At 53.7% G+C, this 13,039-nt stretch overlaps 1 protein-coding gene across 1 annotated transcript in view; it reads left to right on the forward strand.

Moving 5' to 3' along the window:
* The window catches only part of Ppfia4 (PTPRF interacting protein alpha 4), a 48,473-nt gene that overhangs the window by 27,642 nt on the left and 7,792 nt on the right, over window positions 1-13,039 (forward strand). The window contains 8 exon segments of the mRNA XM_028876613.2: window positions 2,603-2,696; window positions 3,169-3,250; window positions 3,620-3,820; window positions 4,230-4,292; window positions 4,836-4,862; window positions 6,484-6,659; window positions 11,813-11,910; window positions 12,445-12,620. Of these exon segments, the coding sequence (XP_028732446.1) occupies window positions 2,603-2,696; window positions 3,169-3,250; window positions 3,620-3,820; window positions 4,230-4,292; window positions 4,836-4,862; window positions 6,484-6,659; window positions 11,813-11,910; window positions 12,445-12,620 (917 nt within the window).

Here is a 13,039-nt window from a genome sequence, read left to right on the forward strand (position 1 = left end):
GTCAGAGTTGGCTCCCCGCAGAGGCTTCCGCTTTAGAGCTGTTCTGATGTGCACTGCAGCTGTCCTAGCTCTGAAGAGTGGGGTCTCCACTACATCTTCCTCCTAAGCACATCTGGTTTTCACAGCACTCAGTGTGAGGCTTGCTTTGTTTGTTTGTTTCATGACAAGGGATTGAATTCAGGGCAAGCGCTAACTCAGACAGGTGCTTTACCACTGGGCTCTAGCCCTAGCCCTGTGCTTATTTGAAGACTGGGTTTCACTATGCTGTCCAAGCTGGCCTTGAGATTCACTCTGTAGTCCACACTAGCCTTGAACTTATGATCCTTCTGCCTCGGCTTCTCAATAGCTGGAATTACAGGCGTGAGCGACCAGGCTGGGTTCTAATTATAACTTAATGTGGGTTTTTTTGTTGTTGTTGTTGTTTGTTTATATGAGTGTGTGTGTGTGTGTGTGTGTGTGTGTGCGTGATAGAGTCTTTCTTGCTATGTAGCCTTGACTGGCCTGGTACTTGCTCTGTAGCCCAGGGTGGCTTTAAACTCATGGCAATCCTCCTGCCTCTGAGTCCTGAATGCTTACAGATTCTCTGGCCTAGCAGCCTTTCTCTTGGAGAAGGTGGTTGGGCAGGAGTGAGTCCTTCTGTCGTCCTGTGGCATGTGGGAGGCACACAATAGACGTCTGCTTTCTCCTTCCCCTGCTCCACTTCTCTCCTCTCTTCCCTCCCTCCGCCTCCTCTTCTCCTCTTCTTCCGTCATTTCCCCGACATTTGCTGAACTGGGGTCACAACTCTTCAGGGGGCCTGGCAGTCGATAGAAAGGGAAACACAGGAGATTATTCCGAACACCGTGGCAGTGGAGATAGCCCGGGTGCTTCAGGATGCAGCAGTAGCTGTGGAAGGCCTGGGGACAGGGACAGGCTTCCTTCCCTGTGCAGCTCTTGAGCTGAGGCTTGTGGCCTCACAGAATTTAGCTAAGACAAGAAGGGACTCTTGGGAGAGGGTGCAGCTTGAGGAAGGGAAAGACATGGGGAAGAGGTCTGTGTGTGCACTGTCTGCTCTGGTAGAGGAGGAAGAGATGGGTCAGAGGAATGGATGGCTGGCCCAGACCAGCGCCTGAGTCTAAGAAGAAAGTTAGAGGTCCCTCAGAGCAGTGGGAACATTGTAAATCCCTCGGGGAGGAACTGGATCCGAAGGAAGGAACCTTTGGACCCAACTGCATAGTTAGACCTTCCCTGACTCCACATCCCAGGGAAGGCGTGAATCAGAACACAGCTATCTGAGTAAAGAGGAGGGCTGGAGGGTGGCTGTCTCTGCTCAAGATGTGAGAGTCTTAGCCTGGGAGTAGGGCAGAGCCAGCCTCAGGAAGGTCTGCTTGGTGGGCGGAGCCAGCCTCAGGAAGGTCTGCTTGGTGGGCGGAGCCAGCCTCAGGAAGGTCTGCTTGGTGGGCGGAGCCAGCCTCAGGAAGGTCTGCTTGGTGGGCGGAGCCAGCCTCAGGAAGGCCTGCTTGGTGGGCGGAGCCAGCCTCAGGAAGGTCTGCTTGGTGGGCGGAGCCAGCCTCAGGAAGGTCTGCTTGGTGGGCAGAGCCAGCCTCAGGAAGGTCTGCTTGGTGGGCGGAGCCAGCTTCAGGAAGGTCTGCTTGGTGGGCGGAGCCAGCCTCAGATAGGTCTGCTTGGTGGGCGGAGCCAGCCTTAGGAAGGTCTGCTTGGTGGGCGGAGCCAGCCTCAGATAGGTCTGCTTGGTGGGCGGAGCCAGCCTCAGGAAGGTCTGCTTGGTGGTGGAGGCGCTCTGGGAGAAGTTGTGTGATTTCTTGCTCCACACACGACGCTGATACTCAAGCTTATCAGTGTCACAGAGTAGCTTCTGCGTTCTTCATTTCTGCTGCCACGTGAACCAGTGACCAGGCCTGCGGTGACTTCAGTGACAGTGCCCTTTCTCAGGGGTTCTCCAGGGAGATCGTCAACAGGAGAGAGTGATGTGTGTTTCTCCTTTGTAGTCTGTGCGAGTGAATGCACCTGGAGAAAGAGGCTGGTGTGCAAGAGCACACTCAGAGAGGGTGTGTGTGTGTGTGTGTGTGTGTGTGCGTGCAGTGAGTGCGCATGGAAATGCATGCATGTGGCAGCGGGCACAGAGAGAGACAGACAGATACACACAGAGACAGACAGATACACACAGAGAGCTAGGGGGAGGAAGAAGGAGCCCATTGTTGAGAGTGTAACAGGTTGATTTTGCCCAAGAGTTTCTTTATCAAGTCAGGAGAGTTGTTTCTGAATTCTTGCACATGTCTATACATATTTACTTGGGGTGTGCTTTGCACCCTGGCTCAGAGAAGTCAGGGGCTCTGTCTAGGATACTGGAGTGGGACAACTAGGGTCCATCTCTCTGGAAAACACTCCTAGGGCTGAGGATCCCCAGGTAAACCCAGTGTCACTCTGGGGCTGCCTGGAAGGCAGAGACTTTGGCAGACAGCCCCGGGAATACGCAGGGACCCTTCAGATTTGGTTGGGGTGCTCTATGCTTGGAGGCATCTGCTGCTGCTTCTCTGTTCTCTTGGTCCAGGCCAAGGCAGAAGCAAAATGGCTGCTGACATGCCCATGTCTTCCTTTCCAGTTCTGCTGGCGGACTCGGAGCTCAGTCTGCAGGAACCAATGGTACCTGCCAAGCTGGGGACCCAGGCAGAGAAGGACCGGCGGCTGAAAAAGAAGTAAGAGCCTCAGAGCAGGTGCTGCTAGGGTGGCCCCGGCCGCCGGCTGCCTCCCTTCCCCTGTTCTGTCACAGACTGAGCTCAGAGAGACAGAGCCCAGCGAGGCTCGGTCCACGCGGGCACGTCCGGGTAGTCCGGAGTTGAGAGCAGGGTCTTATGATGATCCTAGGGACCAGGAAGCAAGAGGACTGGTGGAGAGTAATCTGGGATCCATGGTTCTCTTGCAGGGCACATGGAGATGGCTAAGTCAGTGTGTGTGAGGTGTGAGAGCTCTGTGGGCAAGGAGGGGGTTCCTGCCCCCACTTCGAAGTTTCATATTGCTTCAGGCATAGAGCAGAAGAATTCCAGGGTGGGGAGCTGGGGAAGTACGAATGCCAGCTCTTGGCCCAGCCTGGAGTGGTCCCCAGGAGTCAGCCTGGTTGAGAGAGAGAAAAAAAAAAAGACTAGTGAGCCTGTTGTTCCTCCCCCCAAGACACCAGCTGCTTGAAGATGCTCGCCGAAAAGGAATGCCCTTTGCTCAATGGGATGGCCCCACGGTGGTCTCCTGGCTGGAGGTGAGGCTGGGCAGGGGACATGCTCTGGGATCTGGAGGGAAGACCTTGTGGGGTAGGTTTGTCGGTCTCCCCATCCCTCCCCGAGTCGGGCTAGTCCTCCCTGAACTTAAGTCTCCTGTGTCTGCTCTTAGGGTTTGCGTTGCCTCTTTGTTGGGTGGGACGAGGACTCCTGAGCAGCAGGCTCGATGCCCCTATAACTTGACCAGGGTGTTCCTCCCAGATCAATGTGTGTGTGTGCCACACCAGGAGTCAGGCAACCGATCCCAGAGGCAGCAGTCTTTCACAGGCAGACTGGCTCTTCCATCGGGCTGCCCTAGGAGCAGCCACCCACGTGATGCTGAGCCGCTCCCCTGTGCTCCATGTCTGCAGCTCTGGGTAGGGATGCCTGCCTGGTACGTGGCGGCCTGCCGGGCCAACGTCAAGAGCGGCGCCATCATGTCCGCCCTGTCCGACACAGAGATCCAGCGGGAAATCGGCATCAGCAACGCCCTGCACCGGCTCAAGCTCCGCTTGGCCATCCAGGAGATGGTGTCCCTGACCAGCCCCTCAGCCCCACCTACCTCCAGGACTGTGAGTAGCCTCCTTCACCCTCAGCTCTACAAAGGTCCTGGCATGCTGTTTATACAGTCTCCCGCTGGCCTGCAGGAAGAGGGAACCTTGAGTTCTGCCTTAATTTCCCATATCCACAGAAGTCCCTCTCTGGTGTTCGGGAGAGTACAATGTCGATTGGAGGAGGATCCCAGCGGGTCTGGGTCCCTGCCTCCATAGGCTCCATTTCTCCATGCCTACCTGACAATAACTGCAGATCTCTGGATAGCTTCTAGGATGGACTGCTTAGAACCAGACACTGGGGAGCTAAGGGCTGGGCCCATGGGAGGAGTCAGGAGAAGGGAGAGTTGTACCTGGGGGCTCCTTTTGGGGATCTGGGGGTGGGCGTGGGGCACATCCAGGACCAGGGTGCTTTCCTCTCTGCCTGCAGTCTTCAGGGAATGTCTGGGTGACCCATGAAGAGATGGAAACTCTGGCAACATCTACCAAAACAGTGAGTCTGGCCCTTGGCCCAAGCACTAGCAATACCATGAAGTTAAGTGAAGAGTATGGGAAGCCAGAGGGGCTGGAGGAAACCTGCATCCCTGATGCTGCCCCGCTCTGTTCTCAGCGGGGAGGATTGCGGGAGAGCAAGATGAGATTGGGAGTCATTGTTGTGTACATTGGAGGCTCTGTCCCAGGTGTCAGAAGACCCTTAGCAGCTTTGGGCTGGTTCTGCCCTGTTATGGCTCTGAGTCACAAGCTCCCTGTTCTTGGCTTGATGCTTGGAGTAGGAGGGAAGAATGGAAGTGTCTGGCATCTTGGTCACCCCCAGGCAAGCCTGGGAACCACGGAAGTGTGTTTTTGCCACACAAATTTGTTACCCTCACCGCGAACATGCATGTATGTACCAGCTTTCTCAACTGTCCCAACAAGCTTATCCTGGTTCCCCATGAGCTACTGGGGTGTCTTTTCGCCTCTTTTGGGAGCCTGGGTGGAGGCTCCAGGTTTCTTGACTTTCGTGTCTTCCCTGACATGCGGCACTGGTTCCTGCTAGGACAGTGAGGAGGGCAGCTGGGCCCAGGTAAGACCCCTCCCTCCCTCCCTCCCTCCCTCCTTCCCTCCCTCCCTCTCTCCTCAGAACTACTCTCAGAAGGTCAGAGCAGTATCCTTCACCGGGCTCTCTGAATGGCACAGCTGGCCGAGTCCAGTGTGAGCATGTCACACCTGGAGCCCTGGACCAAGTTCCTTCTTCCCCCACAAACTCCTATTCCATTCCTCCTCTGCTTTCGAAGGATGGCAAGTGAGAAGTCCTGGGGGGCCTGGGCCTGCAGCATGCCAGACCCTCCACAGTCTGACTCTCCTAAACGATGAGACTTAGATTCATACAATTTTCTCACATTCCTTATCCTTCCAAAGGACGCCCCGGGGAATGAATCTTTCACTCGTTTACCTCATGAGCACGTATTTATTGAGCATCTACAAGATCGGCCTTTCTTAACTTTCTAACCGAGGGAAAGGATAACATTAATGAACGGAAGAAAAGGACAGTGTCGGCAAACACAGGGCAGTGTGGGATAGTTGCTACCAGGGTGGAGAATGAGGCAGGGCGGCCATGCTCGCAGTCTCCGGCCACACCAGTGACAGCACATCCCCATGATGCAACACTAGAGGAGTCAGGAGCGTAATGTCCAGTGAAAAGGGCTAATCCCGATGGCTTCGTAGAATCCGATCAATCAGCACACACACAGAGCTAGTGTATTGTTCAGCACGTGTATACACGGGTGATCGTAAAGCCTCTTTTCTTAGGGCAGAAGGATGTAGGAAATTGAGGATAGCAGTTTCGTGTGGGAAGAGCGGTGGGGAACGGAGGGGGGGCGGGGGGACAGAAAGGGCAGGGGCTGTGCTAGGTCTGGACTCGGATGCTGACCACGGAGGATAGCCTCCTTTGTATGCTTGGTAGTGAACATGTGTGGCATACAGTTTTACACTCATCAGCCTGAAACGTTTCCTTTAAAAATAGAACTTTTCAGTCTGGAAACACCTGCAGTTAAGGGGGAGGTGGTGGAGGGCTGCTCTCAAGACTGAACCTTTCCGAAGCTCAGTGGTCAAGGAGCCCGTTGGCTCTCATCCAGAGGCAGTGCCTGCCGCGTAGCGTGGGCATCGTGAGACAGGTGACCCTGTGAGTGCGGACATGGACAAAGGGCCTGGCGGGTGCCTGGAGGGATGGCCAGGCCCTAGGGAAACAAGCCGGCTGTTCAGTCACAGGCTGCTGCCCCTTGCTTTGAGTCTCTTTCCCTGGATTGAAGCTAGCCGTTCACCAGAGCCAATCTTTCACGGGTCCACTGTAACCTGGCCTCTCCTCTGGCTCAGCAGGCTGAGAACTAACTGGGATAAGGGAGGCAGGTTATCCACACACCACTACACATGCAGAGGTGACAGGAAGGACTGTTTCTGTTGCTCTTGTTCGCTGGTGTGGACAGTTGGTACCTGAGCAGAACTGGGTCATCGTGAGGTCCTGGAATATTCTATTGCTTCCCACCACTACCAGCTCCTTAGTGCAAAGAAGCTGAAGTATTATTGAACAGCTTGCCCTCTCTCATGGATGGAGGGTGGATTGGTATTTCTCCCAAACAGATATGCCACCTGTAACCTACCGGCACCGCCCTCCTCCCCATGTCCTCTCTTCCTTCTCATGTCCCCAGACCCTGGCCTATGGAGACATGAATCACGAATGGATTGGAAATGAATGGCTGCCCAGCCTGGGGCTCCCTCAGTACCGCAGTTACTTCATGGAGTGCCTGGTGGATGCACGCATGCTGGACCACCTCACCAAGAAGGACCTGCGGGTCCACCTCAAGATGGTGGACAGCTTTCATCGGTGAGCCAGGCTGGAGCCAGGGCCGCCACCTTGATGTGGCATCTCCCCAAGCCCTGGGGCTCTGTCTTCGGAAATGGAGGGGCCCCTTGTCTCTTTCCAGGGCCGGTTCTGGGTAGTAATCGGTGTTCCTGTTATGAAACGCTCCCATGTTCTTGTTTCATTCTGCAGTTTGTGAGTTTGATCCTGTCAGTTTTAACCCTTAGGGCGCAAGTCACTTTTCATTAGCATCATCTTTGAGAGTTTTCTCTCTCTCTCTCTCTGAGTATCCTTGCTTGTCTTTGGGCTTGCTGAGTTCTCTGTGTTAACTAAGGAGGCTTACAGTGAATCTGGCCCTGAATTTAGGTACTGTATTTATTCTGAGTGTGTCACTGTGATAAAATACCCTGTCAAAAGCAACTTAGGGAAGGAGGGACTTCTTTTGGTTCTCAGTTCCGGGGTACAGTCTGTCATGGCGGAGAAGTAAAGATGGCGGAACATGAGGCCGCTGGCCGCTTTGCTTTAGTAGTCAGGGAGAAGGGGGAGGTAAACGCTGGTGCTCAGCTGGCTTCTCCTTTATCTACAGTCTAGGACCCCAGCCCAGGGAATGGTGCTGCCCACTTTTAGGGAGGACCTTCCTACCTCAGTTAACCCGATCAAGAAAATCCCTCCAAGACAGACTAGAGGATAGTCTAATCTGGATAACTCCTCACAGGGACCTAAGGCTCATTTTTTAGACAATTATAGATACCCTCACACTGATGATCGGTACTAAGCATCTGTATTAGTTTCTTTTCTGCTGCTCTGATAAAAATACCTCCACAAAACAACATACTGGAGAAAGGATTTATTTTGGCTTATAGTCTTGGACCATTATGGTGGGAAAGACGCGGCAGAAGGCAGGGGAGGCCATGGCACAGGAGCAGGAAGCTGGCTGACCATATCACATTTGCACCAGGAAGGAGAGAAAGAACAGTTAATGAGGCCAGACTGTGAAACTTCAAAGGCCACCCCTACGACTTATTTCACCTCACGAGGCTTTTCCTCCTAAGAGTTCCGTGACGTTTCCAAATGGCAGTCTCGTCTGGAGACCGAGGGTTCAAACACACGAGAGACTGTCACAGGATCAGTGGGCTCGCTGCACTATTACATCACCAATGGAAGTCCCTTAGCTTTGGACCTGTGTCCCTTTATGTCCCTAGTCCTTGTCTTCTTGTGACTGAAAAGATCTGTCAAAACCTGTCATGGTCGAGGTCCCAAGCTGGCAGCCTGTGAGCAGAATGGCCTAGAGATACATTTTATTTGGCCCACATGGTTTTTTTTTTTTTTAAATCATGAATTTGGTTGCCAGCATTTTGTTTTCATTTTAATTTTTATTATTTTATGTGTATGGATGTTTTACCTGCATGTATATCTGTGAACCCATGTGTACCTATTGCCTGTGGAGGCCAGAAGAGGATATCAGATCCTGAGGAACTGGAGTCACAGACCATCATGAGTCACCAGGTGGGTGCTGGGAACTGAACCAAAGTCCTCTGGAAGAGCAGCCAGTGCTCGCTAACTCACTGAGTTCCATTCGCCTCCGAGCCCGCAGCTGCTAGATGTGCTGTTTAAAGCGTGAGTAAATTTCTATACAGATGTCTTTTGAAAGACGGGAAGCTCTGTGGACACACTGTAGCCTGGGCACAAGGGCCCCTCTAGCCTGCTTCCCAACAGCTCATGGGCAACAGCCAGGGTCTCTGCCTGGTCCCAGTCAGCACTGGTGGCCACAGCTCGAAGAGTTGACTCCAATAGATGTTCTCACCCAGCTTCACACAGCCCCGCTTGCTACTCAAGCCCGGGCTTTGTCTCAAGCAGATGGTAAGATGGCAGGTGGCACTGGGCGTCTGTGGCTTTTCTGGTTCCTTCAGGACTTTGTGGACGTCCTTCCAGTTGACACACCATAGAGATTTAAATCGGGGCAGAATCTGGTTAACCCCCTCGTGGATGAGGAGACGGAGACGTCTCACTCATGAGGAAGGAGCAGTAGCTTCGGGATGATGACTAGGCACAGGTGGAGCTAAGTCTGAGGACTCGAGTTCAGTCCTGGGCCCCTGCACCTTTGTGACCCCACGGCGACTTGTGAGGGCCGCAGGGAAGCTAAGCTGTGGCCTCCCTGCCCTTCACCCCTCGCTGAAAAGGAGTCTTTTGTCTTTGCCTGGGAGGCTGCCAGGCCCAGCTGCACCTGTCACGTCCCGTGTGATTGACAGGTGGGGAGATGTGCTGCTCCTCTCTGCCTGTCGGTCACGTGCCCGGACTGCTGGAGGAGGTGCGCTCCAGTCCTTCCAGGACAGCGGGAGCCACCCTGACGCCCCACTGGGAGGAGCAGGGAGGAAGCCAGCCTGCCCCGGGGCTCTGGGGCAGCTCCGCAGCTCCAGAGCTCCAGGGTTCTGAGGTGTCCTCACACACTTCGCCTCTGCCATTCACTCTGGGTTATTCCCCGCAACATTCCAATAGCATGTTCTTTTTTTTTTTTTTTTCCCTGTTGGAGTTTGGGGACAAGGACTCATGCTGTGGCTCACGCTGGCCTCAAACTCGGCGCTCCTCTCCTGTCTCGTCCTCCAAATCCTGGGATTACAGGCGCGAGCCCTCATGCCCGGCCTCCAAAGCATGTCCTTGGGTCTGGGTATTATCTCTCAGTTGCAACCCTCGGGATTGAGCGTAGGGTCTCTACAGGCAGTCAGGCCTGCTGATGCTGAGCTTTACCCTCAGCTCCCCCCTCCCCCAAACAGGAACTCATGTAACCCAGGATGGCCTTAAACTTTCTGTATAGCCAAGGATGACCTTGAGTTTCTGATCCTCCTGCCTCCACTTCCAAGTGTAGGGATTATAGGCACGTGCCTCTGTGCCTGGCCTCCTCGGCATTTTTTTTGTATTTTGAGACAGGGTCTCACTAAGCTGTCTGGTCTTGAACTCATTCTGTAGTAACCCTTGAACTTGGGGTCCTCTTGCAGTCAGGCTCCTGAATAGCTTGGATTACAGGCTTGTACCACCAAGTCACTTTTGGAGACATTCATGTAAGTCATTTTTACAACAAGAAAGGGTTATTTACGTCTTACTCTACCAACAGCAGTGGAAATCCTGCCTGCTTGATTGGCCAGGTGGAGCTGACACCCTCATCTTTAGACATCTCACCCGGTGCTTCTCCTCAGACTGGGGTAGTCTGTTGAGTGAGGTTCTGTTGTTTGGGGCGGCCCCCACCCGACACATACATTAATCACACCTACCTTCCGAATAGTGGTCCTGTTTCTGAGTCCCTGAGATGTGCTGAGCCTTTCCATTCACGATCATTTTTAATCCTCATCACAACCCTGAAAGAGAGGTAGGACCCCATCTACCCGGTGCCCTCAGGGAGGATGTGGCAGAGTTGGCGTTCAAACCTGTCTTGACCTAACGTTAAGGGCTTTGTATGGTTTTGCTGTGTTGACCAACAGCTTTGAAAGTCACAGGAACTGTGTAAAAGATTACAATGAAACTCAACGCCAGGGTCATTTCCCATCAGGGGTTGTGTGCTCACGCCTCTTCAGAGTCACCCAGAGTTTAAGACAGGAGCAGCCCAAGCACTAAACCCAGGCTGCCCAGGAACGGGTCTCTGAGCCATGAGTGTTCCAGGCAGGAGAGCTTCGGGAGCCGTCCGGATAATTTCATCCCAAAGTGACTGGAGTCGGGGTGGGCCTTCTGTTCTGTTGCTCTGTGGAAGGGAACACCCAGAAAGGGAAAAAGACAAAGTAGCGGTCCAGTCTAGCCAGGACCCTTACCTGTGTCCCAGGGGAAACCAGCTGTCAACCTCTGGAGTGCTCAGCCACCACTGTGGAAGGGCTGTCGGGTGAGTCCTAGATTCGGAGGAGCTCAGATGAATGGCTGTGGGAGTCCCTTCTAACCCAAGGTTCTCTCCCAACTTACTGTTTATTCACTGCTCATTATGACCTGCTGCTCTTGTGGCGTAGTTAGTAAGTTAAGTAAATGGTTTCATTTTGTCAGTGAGCACTTATGGAGCACCTATGATGTCTTAGAGATTTATGACCAGTAAGTCAAACGGTCCCCTGCCCTCATGAAATGTACATTCAGACTTGGCGAGACAAGACAGTTAAGGAGTGAGGGAAAAGATTAGACCTAGTGTGGGAGTGTGGGGTGGTGGTGATGGTGATGGTGTAGGGTGAGTCTGCTTTGGGTGACTGCTGAGTTGGACTGAGCAGGAGACATTTGAACAAAGACTTAAAGGTGAAGAAAGAGTGAACTATTTAGAAAGCTGGGGGGGCGGTGCCATGTTCTGGGTAGGCATAGCAGCCCGCGCAAAGGCCCCGAGACACCCAGGCCTCAGAAGCCTGCTGTGTGACAGGGTGTCAGTGTGTGTGAGGAACAACATGGGTGTCAGCGTGGCTGCGGCACGGAGAGCATTTGCACAGGTAAGGGGACACCTTTGGCATCTTGTAGACCGTTGAAAGGACCGAGTGAAATGGCAATATGGAGGAGAGTCTTAGAGTTCCTTTTCCTCTGGCTTGTGAGTGGTAGTTAGTCTTTATCATTCCAACGCCTGCAGTGAAGGGACCTGCTGGTTTCATGCAAGCCCTGTCACCAGTCAGGCCCTTTGTTAGTTTCTTCTTGCTGTAACAGAATACCTGACACAACCTAGGAGAGAAAGGACTTATTTTTGCTCCTGGTTCGAGCCAGTCGAGAAGGGGGAAGCAGAGAGAATGTCTCGGCCATCAGGCCATCTCCTTCTCCCCTTTTATTCCGTCTGGGTGCCAGCCTGTGGGATGGAGCTGCCCATATTCAGGATGGGTCTTACCACCTCCCTAATCCCCTCTGGGGATGTCCTTGAAGACACACCCAGAGATGCATTGGACTGATCTATTAGGCTAGTGGTGCATTCTAACAAGGCCAAGATTAACCTTCACAGACTCTTCCGGCCTGGGGGTGGGGTAGGGAGAGTGGGGGGGGCGGGGGATGTAAGCAGCAGGAGGTGGAAGTAACCTCAGATCAGGTGCAAGCCCTGACAGCAGGAACTTGGGGGTACCAGGTGTTCTTTGTGCTGGGTGCAGTGGGCCTGCCCCTACTATGGTTGGGACAGAATGGGGGCCATGTGGGCAGGAATGTGGTCACACCGATGCCCTGGCTCAGGTGCTGTGTGCCTACAGAACCAGTCTCCAGTATGGCATCATGTGTCTGAAGAGGCTGAATTATGACCGGAAAGAGCTGGAGAAGAGGCGGGAGGAGAGCCAGCATGAGATCAAGGGTAAGCTGGCCAGGCCTTGTGAGCTTTGCCTCCACCCCGACCCTGGGGCCCACTGAGTCCCAAGGAAGACTCAGATGTGAGAGGGGAATGCAACCCCAGCCTGCTGATGCCGTGGACGTATTCTGTGTCCACTCAGATGTGAATCCATTTCCCTCAGACAGTGGCCACCAACCAGACTGATGTGACCTCTGGGATGGTACTGTAGACTGATGTGCTCATCGAAGTTGGCGATCTGGGGGGAGGGGGAGGGTTGGATGGGAAAGAGGCAGGTTGTAGACAAGACTCTAATAAGGCCACTTTGGTCTGAGGTGGGGGGGATAGCCTTTGCTGGGACTCCAGGAAGAAAAGTGGATTGGCAGAGATGCAGTGAGGTGGAGCTGGCCCGGCAGGAACCCAGATGCCATGGAGGACAGACAGATGTTGCAAGTTAGGGATGGAGTGGGAGCTAGAGAGCCGGGAAACAGGGGCTCTACACTTAGGAGAACCTGGGCGAGGCACGCTTCCTTCTTGTTCGTTTCTTCCTCTGCCCTCCAGATGTGCTGGTCTGGACCAATGACCAGGTGGTTCACTGGGTCCAGTCTATTGGGTTAAGGGACTATGCAGGAAACCTACATGAGAGTGGTGTGCATGGTGCTCTGCTGGCCCTGGATGAGAACTTCGATCACAACACCCTGGCCTTGGTTCTGCAAATTCCCACACAGAACACCCAGGTAGCCCCTCAGTCAACCAGCAACCACCTAACCCCCCAGCTCCTTCCTCCCCTCACCACCCCCACCATGGGTGAGTGTGTGTGTGGGGGGGGGGGTGAGTGTGTCTGTCGTGTGTGTGTGTGTGTGTGTGTGTGTGTGTGTGTGTGTGTGTTTATGTGTGTGATCTGTCCCAAGAGGGTGCAGTGTCCTCAGACCTCTGAGTGGTCCCTGTATATCACCAAAGCTCCTAGGCAATGTGTGCCTTTCACATGCGGGTATTTTTCTTGTCACCACAGGGCTGTGGGTCACTCAAGCTCTTCCCAAGTCTCTCTCACAGCTGAGGCTTGGTACTTTCCTTATCCTTAAGTTGCTTCTCTGACCCCACTTTGCATAGGGAAGAACAGGCCCTGGGCCTCACCAGGACCATAGAACCTGCATCT

Source organism: Peromyscus leucopus, chromosome 15 (assembly GCF_004664715.2).
Source record: "Peromyscus leucopus breed LL Stock chromosome 15, UCI_PerLeu_2.1, whole genome shotgun sequence".
In the NCBI taxonomy this organism is placed as follows: Eukaryota; Metazoa; Chordata; class Mammalia; order Rodentia; family Cricetidae; genus Peromyscus; species Peromyscus leucopus.